This window comes from Peromyscus maniculatus, chromosome X, assembly GCF_049852395.1.
Source record: "Peromyscus maniculatus bairdii isolate BWxNUB_F1_BW_parent chromosome X, HU_Pman_BW_mat_3.1, whole genome shotgun sequence".
Classification (NCBI taxonomy): domain Eukaryota; kingdom Metazoa; phylum Chordata; class Mammalia; order Rodentia; family Cricetidae; genus Peromyscus; species Peromyscus maniculatus.
The window spans coordinates 19,791,994-19,817,757 of NC_134875.1; the positions used below are offsets into that span (position 1 = coordinate 19,791,994).

General features: G+C 41.8%; 1 protein-coding gene across 3 annotated transcripts; it reads right to left on the reverse strand.

Annotated features, from left to right (window-relative positions):
• Positions 1–1,653: 1,653 nt before the first annotated feature.
• On the reverse strand, positions 1,654–25,268 carry Znf449 (zinc finger protein 449). Of its 3 annotated transcripts, none has more exons than XM_076562738.1 (5): positions 25,230–25,268; positions 19,468–19,913; positions 17,553–17,757; positions 4,759–4,872; positions 1,654–4,596 (listed from the first exon to the last, which is right to left on the reverse strand). In XM_076562738.1, exons 1-5 carry the CDS (start codon positions 25,231–25,233, stop codon positions 3,713–3,715), a joined length of 1,653 nt encoding a protein of 550 aa, XP_076418853.1. In that variant the 5' UTR covers positions 25,234–25,268; the 3' UTR covers positions 1,654–3,712. The 3 variants fall into 3 exon arrangements, with proteins under 3 accessions (XP_076418853.1, XP_006992050.1, XP_076418854.1); XM_006991988.4 differs by lacking the exon at positions 25,230–25,268 and adding an exon at positions 21,525–21,610; XM_076562739.1 differs by lacking the exons at positions 19,468–19,913; positions 25,230–25,268 and adding an exon at positions 21,525–21,558.
• Positions 25,269–25,764: the final 496 nt, after the last annotated feature.

Below are 25,764 nucleotides of genomic sequence, written 5' to 3' on the forward strand. Positions count from 1 at the left end.
AAATATATTGTACTATTGTAATGTCTTAGTATAGTTAGGGAACGTGAATTTAGTTTTGTCTAGATCTTTGAGAAGACCTGCCTAACGATGTAAGCTGGAAAAGACTTGATAAAAGCTAACCTATATTGCTGGGTGGAGAAAGGAATCCAGTCCCTTACGGAAACTGCAGTGGCTAAGTGCCTGAATTGGGGAACTGAGAAAACAGATGATCAAGGCTGAAAGGCCAAGAGTTGAATTCCCTTCCCATCCCATTCCATGTGCTACAGATGACTATGGAAGCATTATTTGTTAGCATTTTAAGTCCAGGCCAGGAGGCAAGCACTGACAGAGGGTAAGGGATGCAGCTTGAGCAGTTTCTGGGAAGAACCCAACACTGCTTTCCTTCAATGCTATGGGGACTGCCGGTGTAAGGGGCAGTGTGTAATGCCTCTCCCCGGGCCACATTACAGTGAGGCAGCAGGGACTGATTTTCCTATTTGTAGTCCTTGGGTGAACAAACCCGGCAAGCAATGAAACAAGCCTGCTGATTAGGAGGATAGGGGTGTGGAAAACCTTAAAGGGACTCCTGTGGGTTCTGTCTGCTCCCAGGAGAGGCAAGGATGGGATCTTGGGGGGTGGGTGGTGGGTGAATGTTCTGAGCCTGCCTAGTTTGTTTGATCTGTGTTTATTCAGACTACAATTTATTCAAATTGTAACATATGATTTCACAGGACATTAAAAAAATTAACCCAAGGAAGGTGGTGTGCAGGGAGACAGAATTGCTCCTGTTCCTTCACAAGAATGATGAAAATGATATTAAGGCAGTGGAAAGGCCAGGACTCTAAGTATTGTGTCCACAAATGAAACCCTTATCTTGTATAGTTTTAGGATGCTTAACAAATTTTACAAATTCAAGTCTTTTAAAAATGAGGTTTAAAAGCAGCAATGGAATGAAACCAGTTTTCAGCTGCTGTACAGCAAAACCCAAACCGAAAATGGTAATACTGTACAGCTCCTGGGCTAAAGGGGGAATTATATTGAAAACTATAACAATTTGATAATCAAGAAAATTATATATAAAAATTATAGAATGTGAGCAAAGCCATACTTAAGAGAAAATCCACAATCTCAAATGTTTTATTATTACATAAAAAGAAAGTACAATATGTTTGATATTTATTAATGCTGATACTGTATAGGACCTGAACAAAATATATTTTATTTAGTCTTCATAGTAATTACGAGGTGAGTCCTGTTTATTACCCTTAATGATAGGAGGTAGGTCCTGTATGTGCCCCAATTAGGCACATGCATGCAATGTACTAACACTATAACCTGTTTCCAAGAAATGCTTCACATGTTTCTGTATCTAATGCCATGAATGGTTATTAATGGTTATTATTGTATACAGGGCACGGAAGTAACAAAGGGTGAATACAGGATGTCTTCCACCCTGTACAAATCTGCTCAGGATAGAGACGAGGGAAGAGACATAATTCATATTATGACTGCCACTAATCTGGCCAGCGAACCACAGCACTAGGGTGCAATCAGAAAAGTGATTCCAACTTGGGATGGGCATAGAGAAGTGTATTGGGGTGATTGTTGCCCCTGCTTAGGGAAGTAGCTCTAAGTTGTTCAAATGATTATTTAATTCAAGAGAATCAAAAAGAGCATATATACATTTCCACTTTATTAAAATAGTGTATAAATACAGAGCAGTTGGGCACATCCATTCTAAGGCACTGTTCTGGTTTGAATGCAATTCCACAAGAGAGAAAGAGAAGCCATTACATTCTGTATTTTTAATCTCTACATTCAGACTCCTCCTATGTTACTGGGGTCTAATTTTAATCCCAGAATTATTAGCAGCATCATACAGGGACCTGGATGCCAAGAATTAAAGACACATCCTGGCTCTGGCACTTTATATGATTTGGCACTTAATTACAAGCTCTCTTGTATTGTTCTCCATTTGTTTCCCAACTCTTGTTTAACTAGAGATATTTGAAACTCTTTATGAGCCTTACACATGAATTATGTTTTGTTACTAGCTTCCATTAAGACTAGAACAGGACAAGTTAGGCACATAATACATACCCGCCAAATACTTCTATGTTACTTCAAAGAACTTGAATGCAATGAAGAGACCCACTTTCCTTAGTTCTACTTTAAAGATGACTGTGTATCTTCACGAAGGGAATATAATTGAATGTCCCATTGCTTGTGTCTAATAACAAGGACTAAGCTCAAGGAGTATTTTCACATATCAACAGCTTTCATTGACTTCCTCCCTTACTATGAGATTGAGTTGTTACTATGAATACATGAGAACATTTATATAAGTAGCAATTCTGTATGTATATGTATGTGTGTGTGTGTGTGTGTGTGTGATTATAAGTAAAATTCAAAAAGGTTAAGAATCACTAGGTAATTCATAACTTATGTGAATTAGTGACCTTCACCTCTTAAAATGATGTGTATGTAAGTATAATTAAAATTCAGAGGCTGCAAATCACTAAGTAACCCACAAATTATGCGAATTAGTGATCTTAATGTCCTTGAATGATGTGTGTATAATACAAAAGATGTATATTTTCAAATCATTTTTTCATAAAATTCTTGAAACTGGAAATAACTAGGTTTAGAGCTACAGGACCACACTGATAGCTAACAGACATACTGGTTTAAGGCAGTGGGTCCCAAGGGATACTTGCAGAGTATCACTGCAAGTTATTACTATGTGGACAAGAAAAAGGTTCTGGGGTCAAGGAAGTTTGGAAAGCACTGCGCTACAAGAGGCGCCTTAGCCTCCTTTCCTAAACTAGGACCTTTCCAAGAGTCTCCTATGCTCATGAGCATAATGAATCTAGGAAGGACACACAGCTAGAAGCAATTCCCAAAATTTTTGCAGAACATCTTGCAGAACAAAGTATACTACGACACATACTTAGAAAACACTGAATTAGAGAATGGATACACTTTCAAAAGCACTGAAATAAACATGAGAGAATACCAATGACTGAAAATCCACGGATACTTGTTCTTCAGTCCATCTAAATAAAGTTAGATTCTACTTGTACAACTTCAACTGCAAGTTATTTCTGCTAGAGCTCGCAGACAGTTAGAAGCATAGTACTCCACTGTAACCACCATCACTCACAGACGGCCAACTAAGCAGGGCAGCGAACGTCACAAAAGTCCAAACACAACATCACAACTCTAAGCATAAAAATGTAAATGGAAACAAGCCTGTTCCTTAGGCCAATGACATCCTCTTTCTCCTAATCCTCCTGAAACGTTTGTATTGTTTGTCAAAATTCACTGCCTCATTTCTTGCCACATGAAGCATGTATATCTAAATGGCTGCTTTCACATAGTCGCCTTTAATAATTATAGGGGAGAACAAGTGTGGTAGTGTAGAGCAGACACTGTTAATGCTCCATTATATTGGTCCTACCTATAAACGACTGCCACCGTTTATATGCTTTGTGCTTATGCTTATCATATGGTTGCCTTGGAACCAATAATTTCCATTGCAATTAAACAACAGAAAAAGACAGAAGGTATTAAATTCAGAAAAACTGTTAAGGATAGGTAGACACTCTAGAACTCCTATACCTTGAAAGATGGTTTTTAAAAATAGCACCCCTCAAAGCTGTACTTGTAAGACAGCCAGCTACTGCAGACTCCCATGTTACCCTGTCATAGGACCTGCTCCCCTTAACAGTTCTTAAAGAAGTCCTCTGAAGTGTGTGACCTGGTGCATGATAAGGCCTGCTCTCTGCCTGAAGCTTTTAGAACAGTGAGTACACTTGTATGGCTTTTCCCCTGTGTGGATTCTTAAATGAATTACAAGGCTTGGTCTCTGTCTAAAGCTTTTCCCACAATAACTACATTTGAAAGGTCTCTCTTCTGTGTGTGTTCTCTGGTGCAAAGTAAGTGCTGTCAGGCGACTGAAACTTTTCCCACAATTATGACATCTATGAGGTTTTTCACCTGTATGGGTTTTCAGATGTCTTTTAAGACTGGATCCATGACAAAAGCTTTTTCCACACTCAAGACATTTATATGTTTCTTCTTCAGAATGGGTTCTCTGGTGCCCAATCAGGTGTGAGCGCCGAGTGAATCGCTTTTTACACACACTACATTCATAGGGCCTCTCTCCTGTGTGGAGTCGCTGATGTCTATAGAGGTCAGAGCTACGCAGGAACCTTTTTCCGCATTCAGGGCATTTGTGAGGCTCCTCTCCTGAATGAATTCTCTGGTGCCCAGTGAGTTGTGACTTCCGAGCAAAACATTTTCCACACTGAGGACAGCGGTGAGGTTTCTCTCCAGGACTCTTTTTCTTTGGAGGCTTCGGGTTGAGAGGTTCTTCCAAGTTGGAGCTCTCAGGTGTTTCTCCTAGAATGGGGTTCTGAGGATCTACAAGTTTTGTTAAATCTGTCTGTAACTCCTCTGGGGGTGGCTCCCACTGATTTTCTAATTGTACATAGTCCTTTTGCAGAATGGGACCATGGAGAGCATTCCCTTCTAAAGTCACAACAAATGGGTACATATTTTCCATTTTTTTCTCTTTTGAAGTATCTTCTTCATTTTCTATTCCCATCTCAAAACCTGAGAAGAAATAGAAACTGAAGGTTTCATTGTGTTCGGCAAAAGGAAAAAGTGAAGGAAAGTCAATAGTGAACGTAGAAATGCCTAGACACACTCCAAGTTCTTTACCCTGATTACTGCTGATTGCCTTCTTCCCGAGACTGTAAAGGAACCATTACTTACCAATCTTGGAATCAAGCAATTGTTTCATTTCTTTGGGATCCTCTAATTCTTTTACCCATGGCTCTTCTCTATGATCCAGGGGGAAGTTCATGTCAAGCTTTGGCAACTGATAACCTGGTCATAGAAGGAAAAAGGGAGAAGCATGACAGCGTGGTTCATCAAAGGTTTTTCTGGAATATAGGCTGAGTGCAAGGATACATGGTGTCTTAATACCCATTTTCTCCCCAATTACTGTTCCTTCATCTGGAGCCACTTATAAGAGTCTTTTTTAAAGATAAGAACAAAATAACAATTGAGAAGGCCATTCTTTTGTGCTTCAGGTGAATGAATCGTGCTCTAAAAGCAATGTATTATGTTAGTTCTGTATTTATTTCGATAATACATTTATTTATGCTAGAGCTAAAATATGGAGTAAATCTTTATAAAATGTTGGTATAGTGAAAACTGGGAATTACTGCATTTGAGTGCTTAAAGAAGAGCAGTCTAAACATACGTGTCAGAGAAGAGCAGTCTAAACATACGTGTCAGAGAAGGGCAGTCTAAACATACATGTCAAAGAACAGTGGTCTAAACACACATGTCAGAGAAGAGTGGTGTAAACTTAGGTGTTAGGAAATTGTTTACTGGATAAGTTCACTTGATACCTTCACAGAAACATTTCCATTTTATTGAACTTAATTGGAAGCAGCAAAAAGTAGTTGTAACGTGTCAGCAGGAGTCTAGAAAGGGCATTTAAAAAACGAATAACCCAAATGAACTGCTAGGTAGTGTTCCTGTCGAACATCTTAAGTACTACTTGCTCTCCCGACACATTCAGCCTTCACCGGCACCCTATTTTTCCTGCCTCTTTTTCTTCCTCCTCACTGCTGACCACATTTACTGCTCTCCAGTAACATCTGCTATGGAAATGATCTAACAATAGTAGGAAACAAGCTAACAAATGGGCTGATGGTTAAGTGTTAGAACTATTAAAATGGCACATACAAGTAAATACTAATCTACAGGAAAGTTTGTATTTTAGATTATGACATGAGAAATGGATAGAAATTCCTTGTTTGTTTTATCAAGAAAAGACCATATGTTTCAATTTCAAGACTAAGAAATGAATGAGAGAACTCAGATGGATTTCTGTGCTGGGTATGATGGTGCATGCTATAATTCTAGGCTGAGATAGAAGAATTGCAAGTTCCAGGCCAACCTTGGCTACAACGTGTGACTCTGCCTCAAAAAGAAGAAAAATATACTTCAAAATTCACTATTTGGTTTTTGTTTGGATTTCAAAGTTGAGATGAGAAGAGGGGACCATATGAGATAGATAAAAATGCTGAGGGTCACAGCTTGAAGGAAAGCTGCTGTGAGAAAATAAAGGGCACAAACTAAAACTTGGAAGAGATCACAAGCTGATATATAAATTACTGATTCAGAGAACACTCCAAGATGGCAGATTATACCCACCTAACAACTGCCCAGTTCTCCTGGGGACAGGATTGAAACAGCCAGAGAGGAGCTAACTAGCCTTGGAGGCAGCTGGTGTTAGCTGTGAAAAGACAGCGAAATGAGAAAACGCAGATCCTTCTGGAGAGCAGAACGGAGGACAAGAAAGAAAGAGCACCCCACACATGGTAATAGCACAGCGGAGAGCGCAGGCGGGGACAAAGGAAGGAGAGACTCAGAGAACGAAATCTCCACCAGCATGCAAAAGTACAGCCTGGACATGCAGCACGGAATTCGCATAGCACCCCGGCACTGGCGGAAGTTTTCCCTACTTCCCACAATATAATGGTGTATATTAAGAAAGCCGTCTTAAGGTCTTATCCTGAACTGCTTCAGGATTCAAAGATACCTACATTTTTGTTTATCTCCAGAAACCCACAGTAAAACCCACAAACTTATCTAGAAAATGTTGGACTAGACAGCCAATCATCCGGCTACTGGAAAAGAGTTAACCAAACCCACTGAAAGCTCTATGCTATGTCCTTTCTCACTACTCGGAAAATATAGCACTGGAAATCTTAACCAGAGTAACAAGGCAAGAGAAAGAAATAAAAGTGAAACAAACAGAAAAGGAAGAAGCCAAATTATCCCTATTTGCAGATACATTCTTATATTTAAGACCCTAAAGATACAAGAATGTAAGACCTGATACAATTTCAGCAAACTGGCAAGATACAAAGCAACAGAGATGATCCAGTAGCTTAAAAAAAAAAAAAAAACAGTACTGACCTTGAGAAGGAAATCAGAAAACCAATGTCATCTAATATACCATCAAAAATGACTAGGAATAGGGGCTGGAGCAATGGCTTAAGCAGTACTTCTCTGCACTTAACATCAGAAGAAGGCATCAGCCGTTTGTAACAGCAGTTCTGGGGGACCTGATGCCTTCTTCTGGCCTCTGCAGGCACTTGTATTCTTGTACCCCAGTGCACACACAACTAAAATAAATTTCTTTTTTGCTTTTTTTTGAGACAGGGTTTCTCTGTGTAGTTTTGTAGACCAGGCTGGCCTTGAACTCTGGCTCTGCCTCCCGAGTGCTGGCATTAAATGCATGTGTGGAGATGGCTTAGCCATTAAAGGCTAGGCTCACAACCAAAATAAAATATTTTTAAGTACCTAGGAATAAACCTAATCAATAAAGCAAAATTCCTCTATAATGAAAAGTACAAAACATGTATGAAAGAAATTGAGGAATATACTAGAAGATTGAGAAAATTCCCATGCTCATAAATTAGCAGAATTAAAATTGTAAAATTGGTACTGTTACCCAAAGTGGTCTGCTGGCTAAGTGCAATCTTCAAAATTCAAATTACATTCTTCACTGAACTGGAAATCAACCCTAAAGTTCATATAGAAGCACAGAAGATAGAAACAGTGAAAGCAATCCTGAATAATAAAAAGAAGAATGCTGGAGCTTTCATAATACCTGCCACCAACAGAACCATAGCGACAAAGCTGCCTAAAATATATCTTGGAGGAAAAAAAATAGTCTCTTCAACAAATGGTACCTGGAAAACAGAATATCCACACATAAATGCTACTTCTTCATTTTGTTAGTTTTTCGAGACAGGGTTTCTCTGTTTAACAGCTCTGGCTGTCCTGGAACTCACTCTGTAGACCAGGCTGGCCTCGAACTCACAAAGATCCACCTACCTCTGCCTCCCAAGTGCTAGGATTAAAGGCATGCACTACCACCACCCAGCTTACACACATAAATAATTAAGACTTTATTCCTATCTCTAATCCTATTAAAATTAATTTAAAGTGGATCAAAGAAGCCAGGCAGTGGTGTCATATGCATTTAATCACAGAGTTCCAGGGTAGCTAGGACTACACAAAGAAACACTGTCTCAACAAAAAGAAAGAAAAGATTGAAGACCTTAATGTTAGATCTGATACTTTTAAACTACTAGAAGAAAACATGGTAAACATGTCCTGGTACAGTTATCAGTAAACCTTTCTGAAAAGAACTCCAATATCTTGGAAAATAATAGTAAGAATTGGCCAGTGGTAACCTATTGATTCCCAGAACCCACATGGCAGCTCACAACTGTCTGTAACTCCAGTTCTAGGAGATCCAACACCCTCACACAGACATATAGGCAGGCAAAACACTAATGCACATAAAATAAAAATAAATAAATAATTAAAAAAGAATCTTCAGATGACAAATTGGCTGTTATTTGTTGGCACATTTCTCTCCCTTGAAAGTAAGGTCTTTCCACAGTTAACCAGCAGAACTGGGCCCCAGGCCAGGAGATGCTGACGCCAGAGGGAGGTCACAAAGCTTGGCATTACAATCTGCTCCGTAAGGCAGAAGCCTGGATCTACTTTGGTTGCTGTTATCAACCTTAGGCAAGAAACATGAGTTCTAGGAACCTTACTATGCTTCCTTTAGACTCCACAGTCTCATGTGGGGTAAGAAAGTGAGTGTGTGAAATGTGGGGGATGACATCTGTGCCACCACAGCATCACCTCCTTGGATGAGCTCTAACAGTCTGGTGAAAAAAACCTTGTGAACAGTAATGGAAACAATTAACAGGGTAGTGAAATAGCTTAGAGAATGTGGAAAAATAAATCTTTGCTATTCATCTGCGAGGGTCACTATCCAGCATATATAGAAAGAACGAGAGAAAGAAAGAAAGAAAGAAAGAAAGAAAGAAAGAAAGAAAGAAAGAAAGAAAGAAAGAAAGAAAGAGCCAAAGAATAAGTAATGCAATCAGTAAATGGACAAGTGAACTGAACAGATATTTTCAAAAGTATGACCAAGCAAGGGTGGTGGCTCATGACTGTAATTGCAGCACCTGGGAGTCTGAGGCAGGAAGACTGCCATCTGTTAGAAGCCAATATGTGCTACATAGTGAGTTCCAGTCAGCCTGGACTACATTCTACATTCCAGTGTGTGCATATTTTCTGGTCAAATGAATAGCTTATATTTTTTAAGGAAATGACATTTTAGATAATATACTGTAATAACTTTAACTCAAATGTGTAGCTGTTATATAACAGTTTCTGCTATAATTGGCCATTTCATTCTGCAGGGAAGCCTTTAAGACAGAAGGCAAACAACTCAAGACAGCTCTAGGAAGTCCCTGAAACTGACCAGATTCACTAGGCGCCTTCTTCCCAGGAGTAAACAAGCCAAGCTACAAAGACGATTCTCAGACAAGCCAAGTTGCAAAGAAGACTTTGAGAGGAGACCAGCTGCCAGGAAGAAGCAGAAGGCAGTAGAGCTGCTTGGAAGAGGTTTAGACCAGCTGAGTCGCCAGGGAAGGAGACTCTCCAACCTGTTGAGCTGCCTGCAGGCTGAGCAGTGAGCTCCAGGTTTCCAGCTGTGTGAGCTGTCACCTGTCCTGGGGTGGACTTTGGTGATGCAGCTTGTCTTTGAGTCTTTTCTGTTCCTGTAAGTAACCCCTATAATAATTATTGGATCAGCAAGTTGCACTTTATGGTATCTGTAGTTTAGTCTGTCATGGGCTCCCTGTCTGAGGTGAGTAGATATGTGTGTAGCACCTCCCCAGGAAAAGTCTTGTCACACAACAAAGTCATTATTGTTATTTCTTTGTTAAATTAATGACTGGGTAATTTTGCTGATTTCTTCCCCCTTGTAAGCTAAGTATTATAAAGCAGTTAATCTGACAGAACTTCTTCATGGTCACGCTAAAATAACAGGTATTTCTGTAGGGCACCAGAGGAAATACTAAAAAAAAAAAAAAAAAAAAAAAAAGACCCATCAATTATAAGTGAACTATTTCGGTAGAGATTCAATTTGATTAGATTAAAGTTAGTAGAGGGGCCAGTCTAAGGGCTCAGCAGGCAAAGACTCCTGCTGCCAAGCTTGCTGACTTAAATTCAATTCCTGGAATACATGTGGTAGGCCCAGGAATTTACACACACACACACACACACACACACACACACACACACACAGAGTAAATGAATGTAATAAAAGTTTAAAGTTAGTAGCAATTTACTAAGACATAAAACTCCAAATTAGTTAGAGATTTAATGATACCAATTTAGTTTGAGATGAAATTGAGTTCTCGTTAGGAGCCAGGGAGGCTGAAATGCAGTGGGGTGACATAGTTAAAGTGTTAGAGAAAAATGGAAACTGTTAACTAAGAATCCTACATTCGAGCTTCAGAGATGGCTCAGAGGTTAAGAGCACTGGCTGCTCTTCCAGAGGACCCAGGTTCAATTCCCAGCACCTACAACTGTCTGTAATCCTAGTTCCAGGGGATCTGACACCCTCACACAGACAGAAACGTAGACAAACTATCAATGCACAGAAAACAGAATTCGTTGCTAGCTGACTTGCCTGAAAACAGTTATGTAATGTTGAAAATAGTAAGTGTAGTCCTGGATCTGAAAGTGAGCGACTCTGAGATAGTAACTTGAAGCTACATGAAAAAATAGCACAAATGAAAGTAGTATATAATTATAAATCAAAAGGTCTGCTTCTTTTGCCTCAAAACATTTAAGAAAACAAGTCCTATGTCATGTAGAAAGGCAATGTATATGTCAATAACAGCACAGATGAGGCAGGTGAGAGAAAAATCTGTACATGGTTAAGACAGGACTAGAGTTGCCTGCTCAAATCTACCTAAAGAAATGAAGAAAACCATAAATGATAAATAATGTTAAAAAACAAAAGCTGTAATGTATTTGCTTTCTTTTATCCTTTTGGTTCTTTTAAAATCCTTAAAACTATGTGTAGTAATAATTATAGCATTGTATTATGGGGCTTCTACCAGGGTTGATATAATAATATGATTATAATACAGAAGTGAAGAATACAGACCTATATAGGGCTAATGTTTCTGTATTTTAATGACATTGTTAATATCACTCTGAACTGATGATATGTTAGAGCATTAATGGTAAACCATAATCATCTACTTAAGAATTAACTTAGAAATTGTGAAAATTCATTAAAGCAAGTAGTAAAATGATACACTATAAATATTCACTTCACAGAAAAGAAAGTAGTGTGTGAGAGAAGAGCAAAAGAGTTCTGAGACATATAGAAGACGAAGTAAATGGCACATGTAATTCTAACCATATCCGAATCAGGCTAAATCTGAGTGGACTAAACAGTTCAATGGGAAGAAAGTAAAGCTCAGACTGGAGTTTTGTGGTCCTATTTGTTTGGTTTTCATTTGTTTTTTGAAAAAGGGTCTCACTATGTAGACCTGGCTGGCCTAGAACTTTCTCTGTAGACCAGGCTGGCCTTTAACTCACAGAGATCTGCCTGCCTCTGCCTCCAAGATGGAAAAGGGTATATTGTATAAATATTATTCATAAGACAGCTAGACAACTCAGATATTAAAACCAAAAGTTGCTATTTATAAAGGGTCTCATTTTATAGTGAGTAAAAGAACAATTTATTAATAAGATATATCCAAAAATATTGCTATTCAAATTAATAAAAACCACTCAAAGTAGGAACAGAAATATTATCTCCTCAACTTGATCTATGCTATCTATGAAAGACCCACAGATAATATCAAAGTAATGATGAAAGAGCAAATAAAATTCTCCTGAGACATGGAACAAGACAAGGGTGTACTTTCACTACCTCTATTTAATACTGCTCTAAAGGGAAACTACACAGTCAAAAGATAACTATTACCGTTCATAGGTGACATAATTTTATATATATATGAAACCCTAAAGAGTCTATCATGATAAACACGGTAAGTATGTTTGTAGGCTACATGGTCAATACACAAAAATCAACAGTATTTTAATATATACTTTCTTTTTTTTGATTTTTCAAGACAGGGTTTCTCTGTGTAGCTTTGCGCCTTTCCTGGGACTCACTTGGTAGCCCAGGCTGGCCTCGAACTCACAGAGATCTGCCTGGCTCTGCCTCCCGAGTGCTGGGATTAAAGGCATACGCCACCACCGCCCGGCAATTAATATATACTTTCAAAGGACAATCCAAAATGTACTGAATAAGATAATTCCATTCATGATAACATTAATAAGACTAAAATAATTTAAAAACAAATTTAATAAGCTCAGTGTAAAATTTATACTTTGAAAACTATAAAACACTGTTGAAAACACCGGAGAAAGTCCAAGTAAACAGAAACACATTTCAGGTTCGGGCATCACAAAATGCAGTATCATTAATATAGCAGTACTCTCCAACCTGTCTTCAGACTTAACACAATCTTCCTTAGTGAGCCAACTGACTCTAAAACTTAGTAAAAACAACAATAATCAACGCAATGTAAATGTGGTCCTTTCTTAAGAATAGATGTCCAACAATATCAGTCCATAAGGACTGATAGGAAAGTCCCAAGGACATTCAATGAAAACGAACAGGCTTTTTACTTTTAGGCTTCCCATGAAAACACATGGTGACATCTAGATAACTACACACAAGTAAATGGTGCCCACCCTCACTACTAAATCATTGCTGAAAATGGATCCAATTTTTAGATGCAAGAAAAAATGGGTAAATGGCTGTTTTAAAATAAGCCCTTGAATTATTTTACAGTCTTCATCAAGCGAGAGTTTCTCTTTCCCCTTTAAGTGTGGGTTGGATCTGTGACTTTGTTCTAATGAGAATATTGCAGAAGTGATAGTGTGTGACTGGGTTACCAACAACGTCGTGGCACATGTATTGCTTTCTTTTCGATCAGCTGCTATGAGAGGAGCCTGCTGCCTGTCCTGAGGACATGCATATGGAGAAGTCCCCTTCCCTTAGCAAGGAAGCGAGGGCTCTGCTAGTTTTCAGAGACTGAGCCAGAAAAAACACTGGAAACTTGCTGGAAATTCCTGGCTCATAGAAATTGTGTGTGTGTGTGTGTGTTTAAAGCACCCCCTCTTTTCACTTTCTCCTTTAAGCTGCTGAACTTCAGAGGTGATTTCTAATTGCGGAATACGGTGCAAAAGAAATGATATAGTGGAGTGTGATATAAAGGATAAAAATTGGAGGTTAAGAAAGGTACTTCAATAGTGTTCTCATCCAGTGTTCAGTGAAGCATTTTACTAAGCTCCACTTAGCAAAGATCGTGTCACAACGGCTGCTCTAGGAGGTGTCATTACTATACTGGCCATTAGATATGACTTATATTAGCATTTACTCTAACAGGAAATTCTGAAGAAGTTCACGTTACAATAACCTTCTCAGCTAGGAGATGGCTCATCAGGTAAGACTGTTTGCCCACAAGTAGGAAGATCTAAGTTTGACACTAGGAGCTCACATGGTAGGAGAAAATTGACTCCCGCAAATTCTCTTCTGATATTCACACATGAATGTACATGAACACATACGCACATACAAAATAAATAAATACAAATTAAAAAATCTTCTCAGGCTAGAGAGATGGCTCAGCGGTTAAGAGCATGCACAGCTCTTGCAGAGGACCTGGGTTCAGTTCCCAGCACCCACCTGAGGGGTCTACAACTATTATAACTACAGCTTCAGGGAAACCAATACTCTCCTTCGGCCTCCATGGGAACTTGCACTCACATGCACATATCCACACACAAACGCAATACACATATTTAAAAAAAAATTAATCCGGGTGGTGGTGGCGGTGGTTACACATGCCTTTAATCCCAACACTTGGGAGTCAGAGGCAGGTGAATCTCTGTGAGTTCGAGGCCAGCCTGGTCTACAGAGTGAGTTCCAGGACAACCAAGGTTACATAGAGAAACCCTGTCTCAAAAAACAAAACAAAATAAAACAAAAGAAAAAAAATCTTCTGATGTTTACAGATGACATGTATTTACATTTTACTTTAAATGTTCATCTCTCTTATCATTTAGCACACCAAAAGGGTGTGTTCTTTGACATCTTGCATGTACTCAAAGTGAAATCTCATTAACCGAGTCAAAAAATCCAGAGCTTAGGCAATTGAAAATGTGTTCTAGTTCTGAGGCACTAAATTGGACTCCACATTTTCTAAGTTCGAATTTATATGACACAGTTTAAGCTTTCAGGCCTAGCATCCCCTTACCCTTTTTCTTTCTGATTGAAGAAAGTCTACAATCTCCCAAAGTTCTAGGGTGTCAGGCATAAAGTTAAGTGAGGGAACTGTTTTTTCATTTTGTTGGTTTTTTGAGACAGGGTTTCTCTGTGTAGTTTTGGTGCTTGTCCTGGATCTCACTCTGTAGACCAGGCTGGCCTCGAACTCACAGAGATCTACCTGGCTCTGCCTCCCGAGTGCTGGCGGGAACTGTTTATTTTTTTTAATATTTAGTTTATGTGTATGTGTGTACACCTGAGTGTATGAATGTGTACCACGTGTGTGCAAGAACCTGTGGAGGCTAGAAGAGGGTGCTGGGTCCCATGGAACTAGAGTTTCACAGAGGTGTGAGCCATTACGTGGGTGCTGGGAATCAAACCTGGGTTTTCTGCAAGAACAGTAAGCGATTAAGCACTCAGCCATCTCTCCAGCCCCAAATGAAGGGATTTTTTTCTTTTTTTCTTTTGGTTTCTTGAGACAGGGTTTCTCTGTGTAACAGTCCTGGCTGCCCTAGACCTCAATTTATAGACCAGGCTGGCCTTGAACTCAGAGTGATCCACCTGCCTCTGCCTCTCAAGTTCTGGGAGTGAAGGCGTGCGCCGCCGCTGCCACCCGGCAATGAGGGAATTCTTAAAGCTTTTGTCTTTGTTAGATCTATTTGCAGTTTCCATTTAAGTTCTTTTCTTAATTTTGCAATTAGCAAATGTGGTAGTAGTTAAATCACTATAATTAAATGATTAATCTGCATATACATATTACATATATCCTCCCAAACTTCAGTTTTTACTGACAGGGGATATGGTCCAGACTTTCAGATAAACTCAATGGATTTCGTGTATGACTTTTACATTTTCCCCCCATTAACCATTATCTTATGATTTTTCACTCAATCTCCAATATGATATCATGCAAAATATTGAGATGCTTTCATTTTTTAAAAAAATAAAATTTTAACTAACTTTTAAATAAATAATGTGACAGTAAGTCTTGCATCATTTTGCATCATTTTAAATAGGATAATTTCTTCCAATTTTTACTTTTTACTTGATTCATTATTATGTCTCTTTTTAAAAATACACTGAATGTCTGAATGTCAATATGCTTTAGAAAGTATGAAAATGAATATGAATAGTAAGATTAATACTACTGCTCTATGATTATGTACCTGCAATATTGAGACAAGAAAGAAATCACATGCAAAAACAGAATGAATATACAGATTTATAATTGAGTAGGATGGCTAAGTTCTAAAATTAATTGTGAACATACATGAAAAAAAATGGAAACTTCTGGGTTTTCTTTACTTTGGTTTTTTTGAGACAGGGTTTCTCTGTGTAACAACCCTGGCTGTCCTGGAACTCACTCTGTAGACCAGGCTGACCTCAAACTCAGGGATCTGCCTGCTTCTGCCTCCTGAGTGCTGGGATTAAAGGTGTACACTGCCACCACCCAGCTAAATTTAAACTTCTTAACAGAATCTGAAATGAAGGCAATATAAACACTATAATATAAATGATAATATTATATAGTACTGCTTCAACCAATATGTTTAACTATGGACTTTAGGGTGTTTTTTTTTTTCTTTCTTACCATCATTTAAAAATATTCTGGCCTGGTGTGGTCATACCTTAAGCTTATCTTGACCTATGAAAAACCAGCCTTCCTCTGAGTTCTCTATGCTAGTGAGTGAGACTGCCATTTATCCAGGTCATGGGCCAGAGACCTAGGCGGCATCGTTCACCTTTCTTGTTCATTACCCAAGAACCAGTCAGTCAGTGACAAGCCCTATGTTTCACATACACTAAATATTTGTGAAATTGCCTTTACCTCTCCATGATTACCACCTTGGCTGGTCTGCTTCTGTCGGCCCCTCCCAGTGCAAATGCAGGTGTTCTTTCTGCCCCGGAGCCTCTGCAGGCGGTGCTTCTTCTACTCTACTTCTCCCCCTCTCCATCTGCACTGCCTGCTCAGCAAGCCCATTCTGGTTCCTTTCCATTGGTGCTTCCCCTAAGCCCCTCCTCCCGGAGTCAGTCCTTAGCTGGTGGTAAGGTGACTCTCCTATGTGCTTCATCATCACCCTATGCCCTCTAGGATTGCTTCCATCACATCATACATGGAATGTGTCCACGGCCCACCAGACTTGGAGCTCCAGGATGGCTAAGGCTGCTTTTCTGCTGTGTGTACCAATGAATCCCCAGTGTCTAGCCTGGGTCTTCACAGGCGCTCCTGATGTTGGCTGAATTAATATGAAACTGTAAAAAGGAATTCTAGGCCTTAGCTTTTGCTAGTTATTCATGCATCAGGTAGTTCTATTTTGTAACTTGGGTTGTTCTCACTGATTTCCACTTTGCTGTTTTCTTTTGTTGTCTCAGTATCATAGTTTTAGTCCAAGTGATATCCACAGTTTAGTCCATGTTCAAGGATTCCAGCCACACTTGAGCCAAATCTTTCATGGGAGTGAGGGAAGAAACGGGGCAGAGAACGTGGACAATGGTGTGAAAGAACTCCAAAGGGACGGGAAACACAGGGCCATGCAGGCTGCACGGCCCGGCTGCCTTTGTCTACTGGACCTGGCTCCTTTAGGACTCACCCTGTTATGCCAGAGCCAGTGGGCTTCAAACATTAGTGTGTATAGCACTTCTCTGGATTAGGCTGATGCAGGAGGTCTAGAAACACTATCCTAGTTTGGGATTTTATGAAATTGACATTTCTTTAGTTTGTTTTTCGAGACAGGGTTTCCCTGTGTAGCCCTGACTGTCCTGGAACTCTCTGTAGACCAGGCTGACCTCAAACTCACGAGATCTGCCTGTCTCTGCCTCCTGAGTGCTGGGAATGAAGGCATGCACCACCACAGCCCGGAGAAATTGACATTTTTTTCGCCTCTTATGAATGACTGCATTCTTTTACGGACCTGAAGAGAGAATGTTGCAAAGTACTCTACTCCAATGGGGCTTTCTAGACTGTAAAAGCAACCGGCCCTTTGGATCTCACCTTGCAGGCTTAAAATTTGGTGGACAACTGTCCTCACCAGAGGATCTGAACTCCCACAAGAGGTTTTCCCAAATAGCACTCTTGGTGAAAAGCCCCTTGGGCAAGGCCATCACTATAGCCAGCTCCCAAGGACATTCTAGCCAATGTGCCTCACTCCCTGGTGTTCCTAGAGAGAGATTCCCTCCTCCTGTTCTCAGCCCTCCACTTCTTTATGTCAGTGGTCCAGGGCCATTGGAGGATTCCTATTTCTAACTCAAACTGAAACCTCCAAGTTCTTCAGCTGTCAAACAGAAACCCAGAACTCAAATAAAAGCCTTGCCTTACCCGGGTCCAGAAAGGACTGACATTCAGCATCAGCACTGTAGTTTAGGTCCTGTGGTCCTGCTTGTGTGATCCAGGCCTCTGGCACTGGGGGCTCCTGGACAGGTTCCATGACTTGGAGTGCAGGTGCCTCCAGGTGCAAGCTGGGTGGCATGGGCACTGTTCCAACTGGTGCCAGTTCTTCCAAGAGCATGTCATCCATATCAATCTGAGAGAGAGGCCAACAACATCACTCCAAAGTCTAGACTCCACTGGAAGTAAAGCCAGTTTACCTCTTTCTAAGTCAGCCATTCCTCACCAACCGTATCATGAGCCACACATGTAGCTTTAAAGTCTCCAGGAGTTCCTGGAGGCAATGCATTAAAAACACCAACCAACCAACCAACCAACCAACCAACTAAACAAACAAAAACAGGAGAGTTGACTGAACGAGGATGTGCTTATTACAACATATACAAAGTACCAGGATTTCAATAGTAATCAACACAAATAATTACTAGTGAGTTATTCCACCTGCTCCTTTCTTCATACAAAGTCTCTGTGGGGAGTGTGCATTTCACACTCACAGCTGATCCAGCTGCACTGTAAGTGCATTTGAGTGATCAAGTGCCAGGAGTGGTTTGCAACTCCTAACATGTGCAACGAATGCCCAGACCTCCCAAAGAAGAAATCTTCTATTTTCACCCAAACCAGGAAGCTGTGGAAAGTAAGGGAAACTACTCCCCACTGCTACCCTAGGGATGCTGGGACCTCAGGGGACTTCCTAAGCAAGGCACGACTTGCAGTGAAGCCAACTGCTCTAGGAACCCCAGTCTCAAGCCGCAGAGCTTTCGAGGGTCAGGTAGAAGCGCCTGCTATTTGCTTCTGAGAAGAGTGCCCTGTGTTCAGCTTGACCTGCGCACTTACACCTTCCCCGAACAGAAGTCACGAGAGGTGGTTCTGAACACAAGGCAATATGCGGGCAGGAGCTGCTACTGGAATTCAATGGGCCAGATATGGGCCCATCACTTACAAGGCAGAGCTCTTCCTACACTCTCCCCAACTTGGGACTCCTTCTTCAAACCTTCATGTAGGTGAAAAGAACCTAGCAAGAACCACATCCTACTGATAAGGTAGAAAGCAAATAACTTTTGTGTATTATTTTTAGCACTTTTGCACAAACCAGAGAAAACCACAGAATTTATTGCCCTTTACCGAGAAATTTTTTGGCCCCTTTGTAAAATCACATCACCAGGGACAACACTACTCATAGCGCTGGAACCTTGGTCAGAATTCCTGACTGTCCCATCACAGTAATTGAAAGCAGAGGTGCTGGCATAGGACCACTTCATGATGTCTTCCCATGCAGTGAAGAACACATACACTGGAGAAATACCTAGTAGTTGACACTAAGCTAGGTTGCCTTTCTTTGCATTCTCTATACTCTACTTGACTCAGTGTCAGCCAGATCATTCTGGAAAGAAACAAACAGTATATAGTTTAGAATGTGTGGCGCACATTTACCCTATCCTCTCCTCCTTCTGTTTTGAAAAGAAATTCATTAACAAAGTAAAAACCACTAGACACTTAGAAGTCACAATCAATCATACCATGGCAGGAGCTGGCTAGCAAGCCATAGAGGAAAGTATTGGTAACTGTAATTGGTGTTTCTAGCTAAGCTAGGCTGTCTGCAAATTTCATTTAATAATAGTAACTGGGGCATTCCCATATGTGTGTCCTAAAGAGGGCATGGGGTCCGATCCAGTGGAGAACCTCACACACATATGCTGATTCCAGCAGAAGAGAACACTGCAAAGTCTCTAGAGAGAAGTCTTGGGGCTGTGGAATCATCAGAGTCAAGATGATGGATACAGACCCGATGGCCTGGGTAGCTCTTTTTGTTTCCTTAAGAACAGAGACTCCACATTTTGTTTCTCACCTGTGGTTCTGGTATCTCAAGCTCTCTCTGTAAGTCTTCAATGAGTGACACAACTCTTTCTCTATTGTCTGGGCAGTGTTCCCGCACCCAGGTCTCTATTTCTGTGGGCAGAATAGTTAGGAATTGCTCTAGCACAAGCAGTTCCAGGATTTGTTCCTTAGAACGCATCTTTGGCTTCAGCCACTGACAGCAAAGCTCCCAGAGTTTGTTGAATGCTTCATGAGGCCCGGCAGCTTCTGTGTACTGGAACTGCCTGAAACGTTGTCGGAAGACTTCACAGTCAGTGTCATACTCCTGCAGCACAGAGCCCTGATTCAAGGAGGCCTGGATTGCACAACCCAGGGCCACAGCCATCACCTCTTCTAGAATGGTACAGTTTATCTGGGGTCTATGTCTCAGATTGCAGGTTTTTCCTCTCTGTAATAATCTGGGGGAGCCACCTACAGCTGAAGACAGGAAAAGATGAAAAGGAGAAAAAGCAATGGTTACAAGATGGTATACTCACCGTCTGTACTTAGCTTTGCTTTCTCCCACAAAGACTTAAAAGAGCACTTCACAGTCTTTCAGGCGGTTTTGCGACTCAGATAAAAGCTGGGGACTCACTTCCCAGAACAACATTTATAGACACAATCAAGTGTACATACATTTCAAACATTTACAAAGATCTCAAGAGCTCACCCACATATCCTCTGGAAATTGAAAATTCAATTTACTTTCTCAGCTATGCCAGGTAAATTTAAGGTGCTCAGTAAATAGCATTACTCAAAGCACCTCTCTAATATCTTACAGTGACAAAGGCAACTCTGCCTTTTTATAAGCTCCCACTGATCTGCTGGTTTTTAATCCTATCCCTAGTCTACTATCAAGTCTTTTTTTTTCCCTATATGGATATTTCAAAAGAAACATAGGAGGGATAATGCAACATTTCCAAAATAACTAAAAGTGTCAAGATATTTTTACTGCAATCGGTGAGGTCATGGGGTTGGTCATATACATGCCTCATCAGGGCTCAGGATCTGCATATGCAGATATACTACGGATCTCCACTCTCTCTGCCTTTGCTGTCGCAGTTCCACATATACCTGTGTTATTTAAGATTTTTAAAGAGATTCAAGAAAAAAATAGTCCTGATTCTCTTCCCATTCAGTCAACTGAACCAAACTGACTCTGTATCACCCGTTACCGTGACAGTAACCTATACTTCTGTGCCAGGATTTAGGCATAATTTGCTGTGTAAATCTCGCACCCAAATGCCCCTGTCTGCAACATGAACATGGTGATAGCATCAACTTCATAAAAATATCCTTCAAGGACCAAATGGCACAGAACGTGAATAGCAGCGTGCCTGGCACAAGGTAAGGATTCATGTGAAATTTATTGCTGGTCAAGACTCCTTCCTAGGAAGCTTCTAGTTTCCTGAGCCCAAGCATGTAACCGTTGCTGGAGAACATCCAAGGATCTGCAGTCTTTTGGCTGTGGACCCTCTGCTAATCTTCTCCAGCCTCACAGCTGGCCAGCCTTCCCCTGGCTGACCCAAAACCATCCACCACGTCTACCAGGGAAGTGGCCCTCTAGGTTTCCTTTCCTGGGCCCTACCTAGTGAAAACTTCATTAAGAAACACTGTTTTTTTTCCCTCTCAAACCTCCCCTCAGTGAATCCACGCTCACAGGCCTACCCATAAAGCGATGTAAGAAAAGAGGGCACTTAGGGAAACAGCAAGCGTGACATGTCCCCCCCAAATCTAAAAGCTGGTTTAAAATCCGATGCCAGTGTTAGGGATGGGGTCCCCCCAAGCTTCTAGATGACGATGTCCGACCACCCAGATGGGCACTCCCAGTCCTGGAGGACTCCCAGCAAGGCCTGGCCGGGTCGTAGGGAGCGGCGGCGGGGTCCCTGAACGAATAGGGGCCCGCCGCTCCTCGTTGCTCCTGGGGCCTGGCGCCCAGGGCACATACGAAATTTGCCAGTTTGTGTGGCCCCAGCCTGCGAAAAGAGCCCCGCTACCCGCGCCCGCGCCCCAGGGACAGCCACGCCCTCTGGCCGCTCCGGGACTCACCGCCTCTGCGCCCACGGCTCTCCCAAGCTCACCGGCAACTGCTCAGGGCGCAGGCGCGGAGCAGCGATGAGTACTACATCTCCCGGCAGGCTCCACGCTGCCCGCTCTTATAGCCCACAAAGATGCTGACGTGGGAATGGCTGGGACTCTCCCAGTCTTCCACCTAGCTTCAAGCTGCTTTGGAAGAGCTCCTATTTCCGGTCTTATAGCTTCTTGGTCCTAGGGGAGTGGGTGGGACGAGCCCCGAGTCTTGAGTTAAGTAAGGACATCTTCCCAACAGCTTTAAAGTAATCAGTGCAGGTGGGGGAACAACTTTGTTTAAAACAGCCTTGACCCGCTCAGAGTCTCAAGCCTCAAGGGGGAGGTTCTTGGGGAAGCATTTTTAAAATTCAGATTTCTGGACCCCACCCGACACCCTGAAGCCCTGGAGAGCTAAAGAGCTTGTAGCTTAAGGATTCGCATTTTAATAAGATTTTCTGGGATGCTGATTCTGATCTGTCTTGTCTGTGTGTCACAGTGGCCTTGCGCATGCTTCTTAGTTTTTTCTTTTGAAGACTAGGAGCTTCCATCTAGCGAAACCCTCCGATTCCTCTCCACCTTCAACAGCCACCAGTGGTCTCTGGAGTTTTAGGATTAGCCCACTGGCACTACTTCAAGTCCTCCAATTGGTCCCCTGCTGTTCCCACCCCTGGAAACAAACTTTTTCAGGGTTGGCCCAATGGCCACTAGATACAATGGTGTTAACTGGAAAACCGTTCTTCTATTGGGACCGCGCTGGGGCTATTAGGTCTGAGGATGCCAGATTTTCAGTGCTAGGGCGTTTTTTTCTGCCTGAGAATCTGTATCTAGACCTGAGTGGGCCCAAAATAGCGAGGCAAAAGCTTCCTGTTCTTGTGCCTCCTTGAGGACCTGTTGGGAAGCGCGACGGACACAGGAGGATTGGGGTTGTTGGCAAGCACTGAAGACAGCTCCACCCCAGCCACAGTTGTTCTCATTAGCCGAGGGCTGGAGCCCCTGACTCCAGAGTCCTGTGAAGCCACCATTAATTACTCTCGTGACAGCAAGGGTAGCTGATCTCGATCAAGGCGGTATGGGAGCCTGATGATTCTTTTGGTCTGAGAGCCAGATGGAAAGGGTGATAGTAAACTGCAATTGTGCGTGGAGGCACAACCTGTCCTGCTGGACCCAGTATACATCCCTAGAGGCTGCCTACCTATGCTTTTGAGAATTGTTTCCAAGAGGCTTTTTATTTTTATTTTTTTCCAAAAAACCCTTAGGCATTTCCTGGAGCACTTACGTGGGTTAATTGTGCATCAAGGAGCAGGGCTTGGGGACATTGATGCCAGAGCGGTTAGTTCCTGACCATCCTGTTCTAGGAAATCCACGCCAAAGTGCCGGTGCTGCACTCAAAGAGCTGTGAAGAAGTTACAACTTTTTTTTTAATGTGTGGTTTGTTTAGAGAGCTCTTGGAAGGCTTGGCGAATAGGTTAAGAGGGAAGATTTCTCTGCTTCGTAGTTGACCCCAAGGTCTGAGACAGTTCTCTTTGTTGTCTCACTTCTGCACTCATGTTTTTTGTTTGTTTGGGTTTTTGTTTCTTCTGGGAATTGAACCTAGGACCTCCTGCATTCTAAGTAAGCACTCTACCACTGAGCTACATTCCCAGCCCTTTTCTTTCTTTAAAAAAAATATTCTTTGAAAATTTCATACCTTTATATACAGTATATTTATATCACATTATCCATTTACCGTTTTTTTTTTCATTTTAAACATATTCTTTGGAAATTTAACTTCATGCACCCCAATCCCGCTCGCCTCCCAGTCCCTCCTTATCTGCCCCTTACCTCTGCAGTATGCCCTCCCAAATTAATTAAAAATACAACAAAATAAACAACAAAAAAACCCGCCTTGCTCCTCCATCTTTCCAGCACCTCTTCATGCATCCTAGTGACATCGGGAGCTGTGGTGTGTCACACAGTAGACCCCTTTTGTCCAATCAGCCCCACCCTCCAGTGATTATTGCAATGAGACATTGGTCCGGTTCAAGGCCTCTGGTACACTATCATCACTGGATTCTCGCCGAAACTCCTCTCTGATATCCTGTTGTTGCCCTGAGTCATGGAGAACCTGCGGTTATCATTCTGCAAGACCAGTCCCTGTTGGAACTCCAGCAGGCCATAGATGGGGCAGTTAGTAGGGTGGGGCAACCCAAGGCCCAGGATGTGGGTCTGGATGGTAGCTGAGATGGTTGGTTTTTGAGACCACCCTGTCGGGCAAGGGAAAGAGCCAGCTCTCCTAGGCCCATGCCATCGTGGATGTGGCCAGCTCTCCCAAGCCTGTGGTAGGGGTGGGGCCATCTCTCCCACAGGGGTAGGGGGAGGCAGTGCCAGCTCTCCTGCTGCAATGTCCAGCGAGGGGCAAGGCCAGCTATCCCGGGGCCAGTAAGGGACAGGGCTGGCTCAGCATTGCCCTTGGATTTCGACATGCATGGTTCCTATGACCCTCTGTGGTAATAAATACAAGCCATGAACATCAGCCCAGACCCTGGCTGCTGTTAGGCTAGGGACCCAGACATGGTCCACGGCAGCAGCCTGGGTCCAGCCCCATGTGGCTGCACAGGCCACTTGGATTGACATGGCCCCCATGGCAGTGAGGTCCTTGAATACCAACATGGCCACAGGTTCCATCTACTATTTTTAATTAACATATACTAATTGTACAAAGTAAAGATTTTCTTATGACCTTTTCATGTATGCATGCCATATACTGTGGTCATAGTCACTCCCATCCCTAATAATCTCCCTTTTACATTCATGTTTGTTTTCTTTTTCCTTAGATACCACATATGAGAATAGCTTATTTTACTTGTTATGATCTCCAGTTCTATCAATTTTCCTGAAAATGTCTGAATTCCATTTTCTATCTTTTTGTTTCTTTTGCTTTTTAGAAGATCTTGTCTTGACCTCCCACATTGTAGAATTACAAGTGTGCACCATCACATCTAGTTAATTTCATTCTTAATGGTTGACTAAAATATCCCTGTATGTATATATCACTTTTTTAAAATCCAGTCATCCATTGTCAATTCAGATTTTCTGGCTTACTCTAAGAAGACCTATCTTTAACTGTGATGCTTTCTAGCTTAGTCTGGAACATTCTTCCCCAAACCCCAAGTCTAGTAAATAAGTGTGGTATTGCTTTTGGCTTCCATAGGAAGGCAGAGTTACTTCAATAAAAATATCAGCTATTATCAGGGACTATGGGGGTCCAGCCCCTCGATAGTCCCCTCCCAGGGTCCGGGAAGAATCTACAACCAGCTGATAATTAATCTTTGATGAGAAGAAATGAATCTATGTACACGAAACTCCTTAATCCATATACTTTATTATTCTGTGACAGCTATAAGCTTATATTCTGCTCTCATATTTAGGTCATCTTTAGCCTGATTTCTCTCTACACTTGTCTGCCATTCCCTCTAGGTTCTGTCTTAATTCCTTCATCTAGCTCTGCCCCTTCTAGGTTCTCATCCACTTTGTTCCTTCCCATATCATCTCCTCTCCCGTCTCCTCTCTCCTCTTCTCGTTCTACTTCATCTTGTTCTTCCCCACCTGGCTCTTTCTCATCTTCCATCTCATTCCTCTAGTACTCTCCTGTAGCCCTTCAATCTAATTCTTCCCCATCTCAGTTTGTTCCTCTCAAGTTCTTACCCATCTAGTTCTTCCATTCTCCTTTCTCTTCTCCTCTGCCTCCTAGAAGTCTCGGTATATAAAGGGAGGGTCCGAGATAAATTGTGTAAAGCTATTACTTAATGTCCACCTCTCCTAGGCGGTGTCTCCTTGTGGAATTTACCGTAAGTCAGGAGACTTGCATGTGGGCTGTTAATCATTGTTAGTCCACCTGGGACTAACAATGGGCGCCCACCTGGGTGGTGTTTCCTGTAGTCCTTGAAAGTGGCCAAGGGAGATAATCTGATTCCAGAGAAAGCCTTTCCTGAGGCTGTTCTCCAAATACCTGGAATGTGTATGTCCAGAGAGTGATCAGTCTACACTGTTAGCCCTTCTTAGGGAAAAGTCAATTGGGAAAACTATGAAGGCACACATGATTTTCATAACAGAAGACAGCTGATATATAACAAGCCAAGTAACACCAAAAACTCCTTGGGATTTGGCTTCCTCTGGAGGAATTCCCTGATCCCTCCAGGTAGTGACTTTGCCATAACCAGCTGAGTTCTTATGATATTCC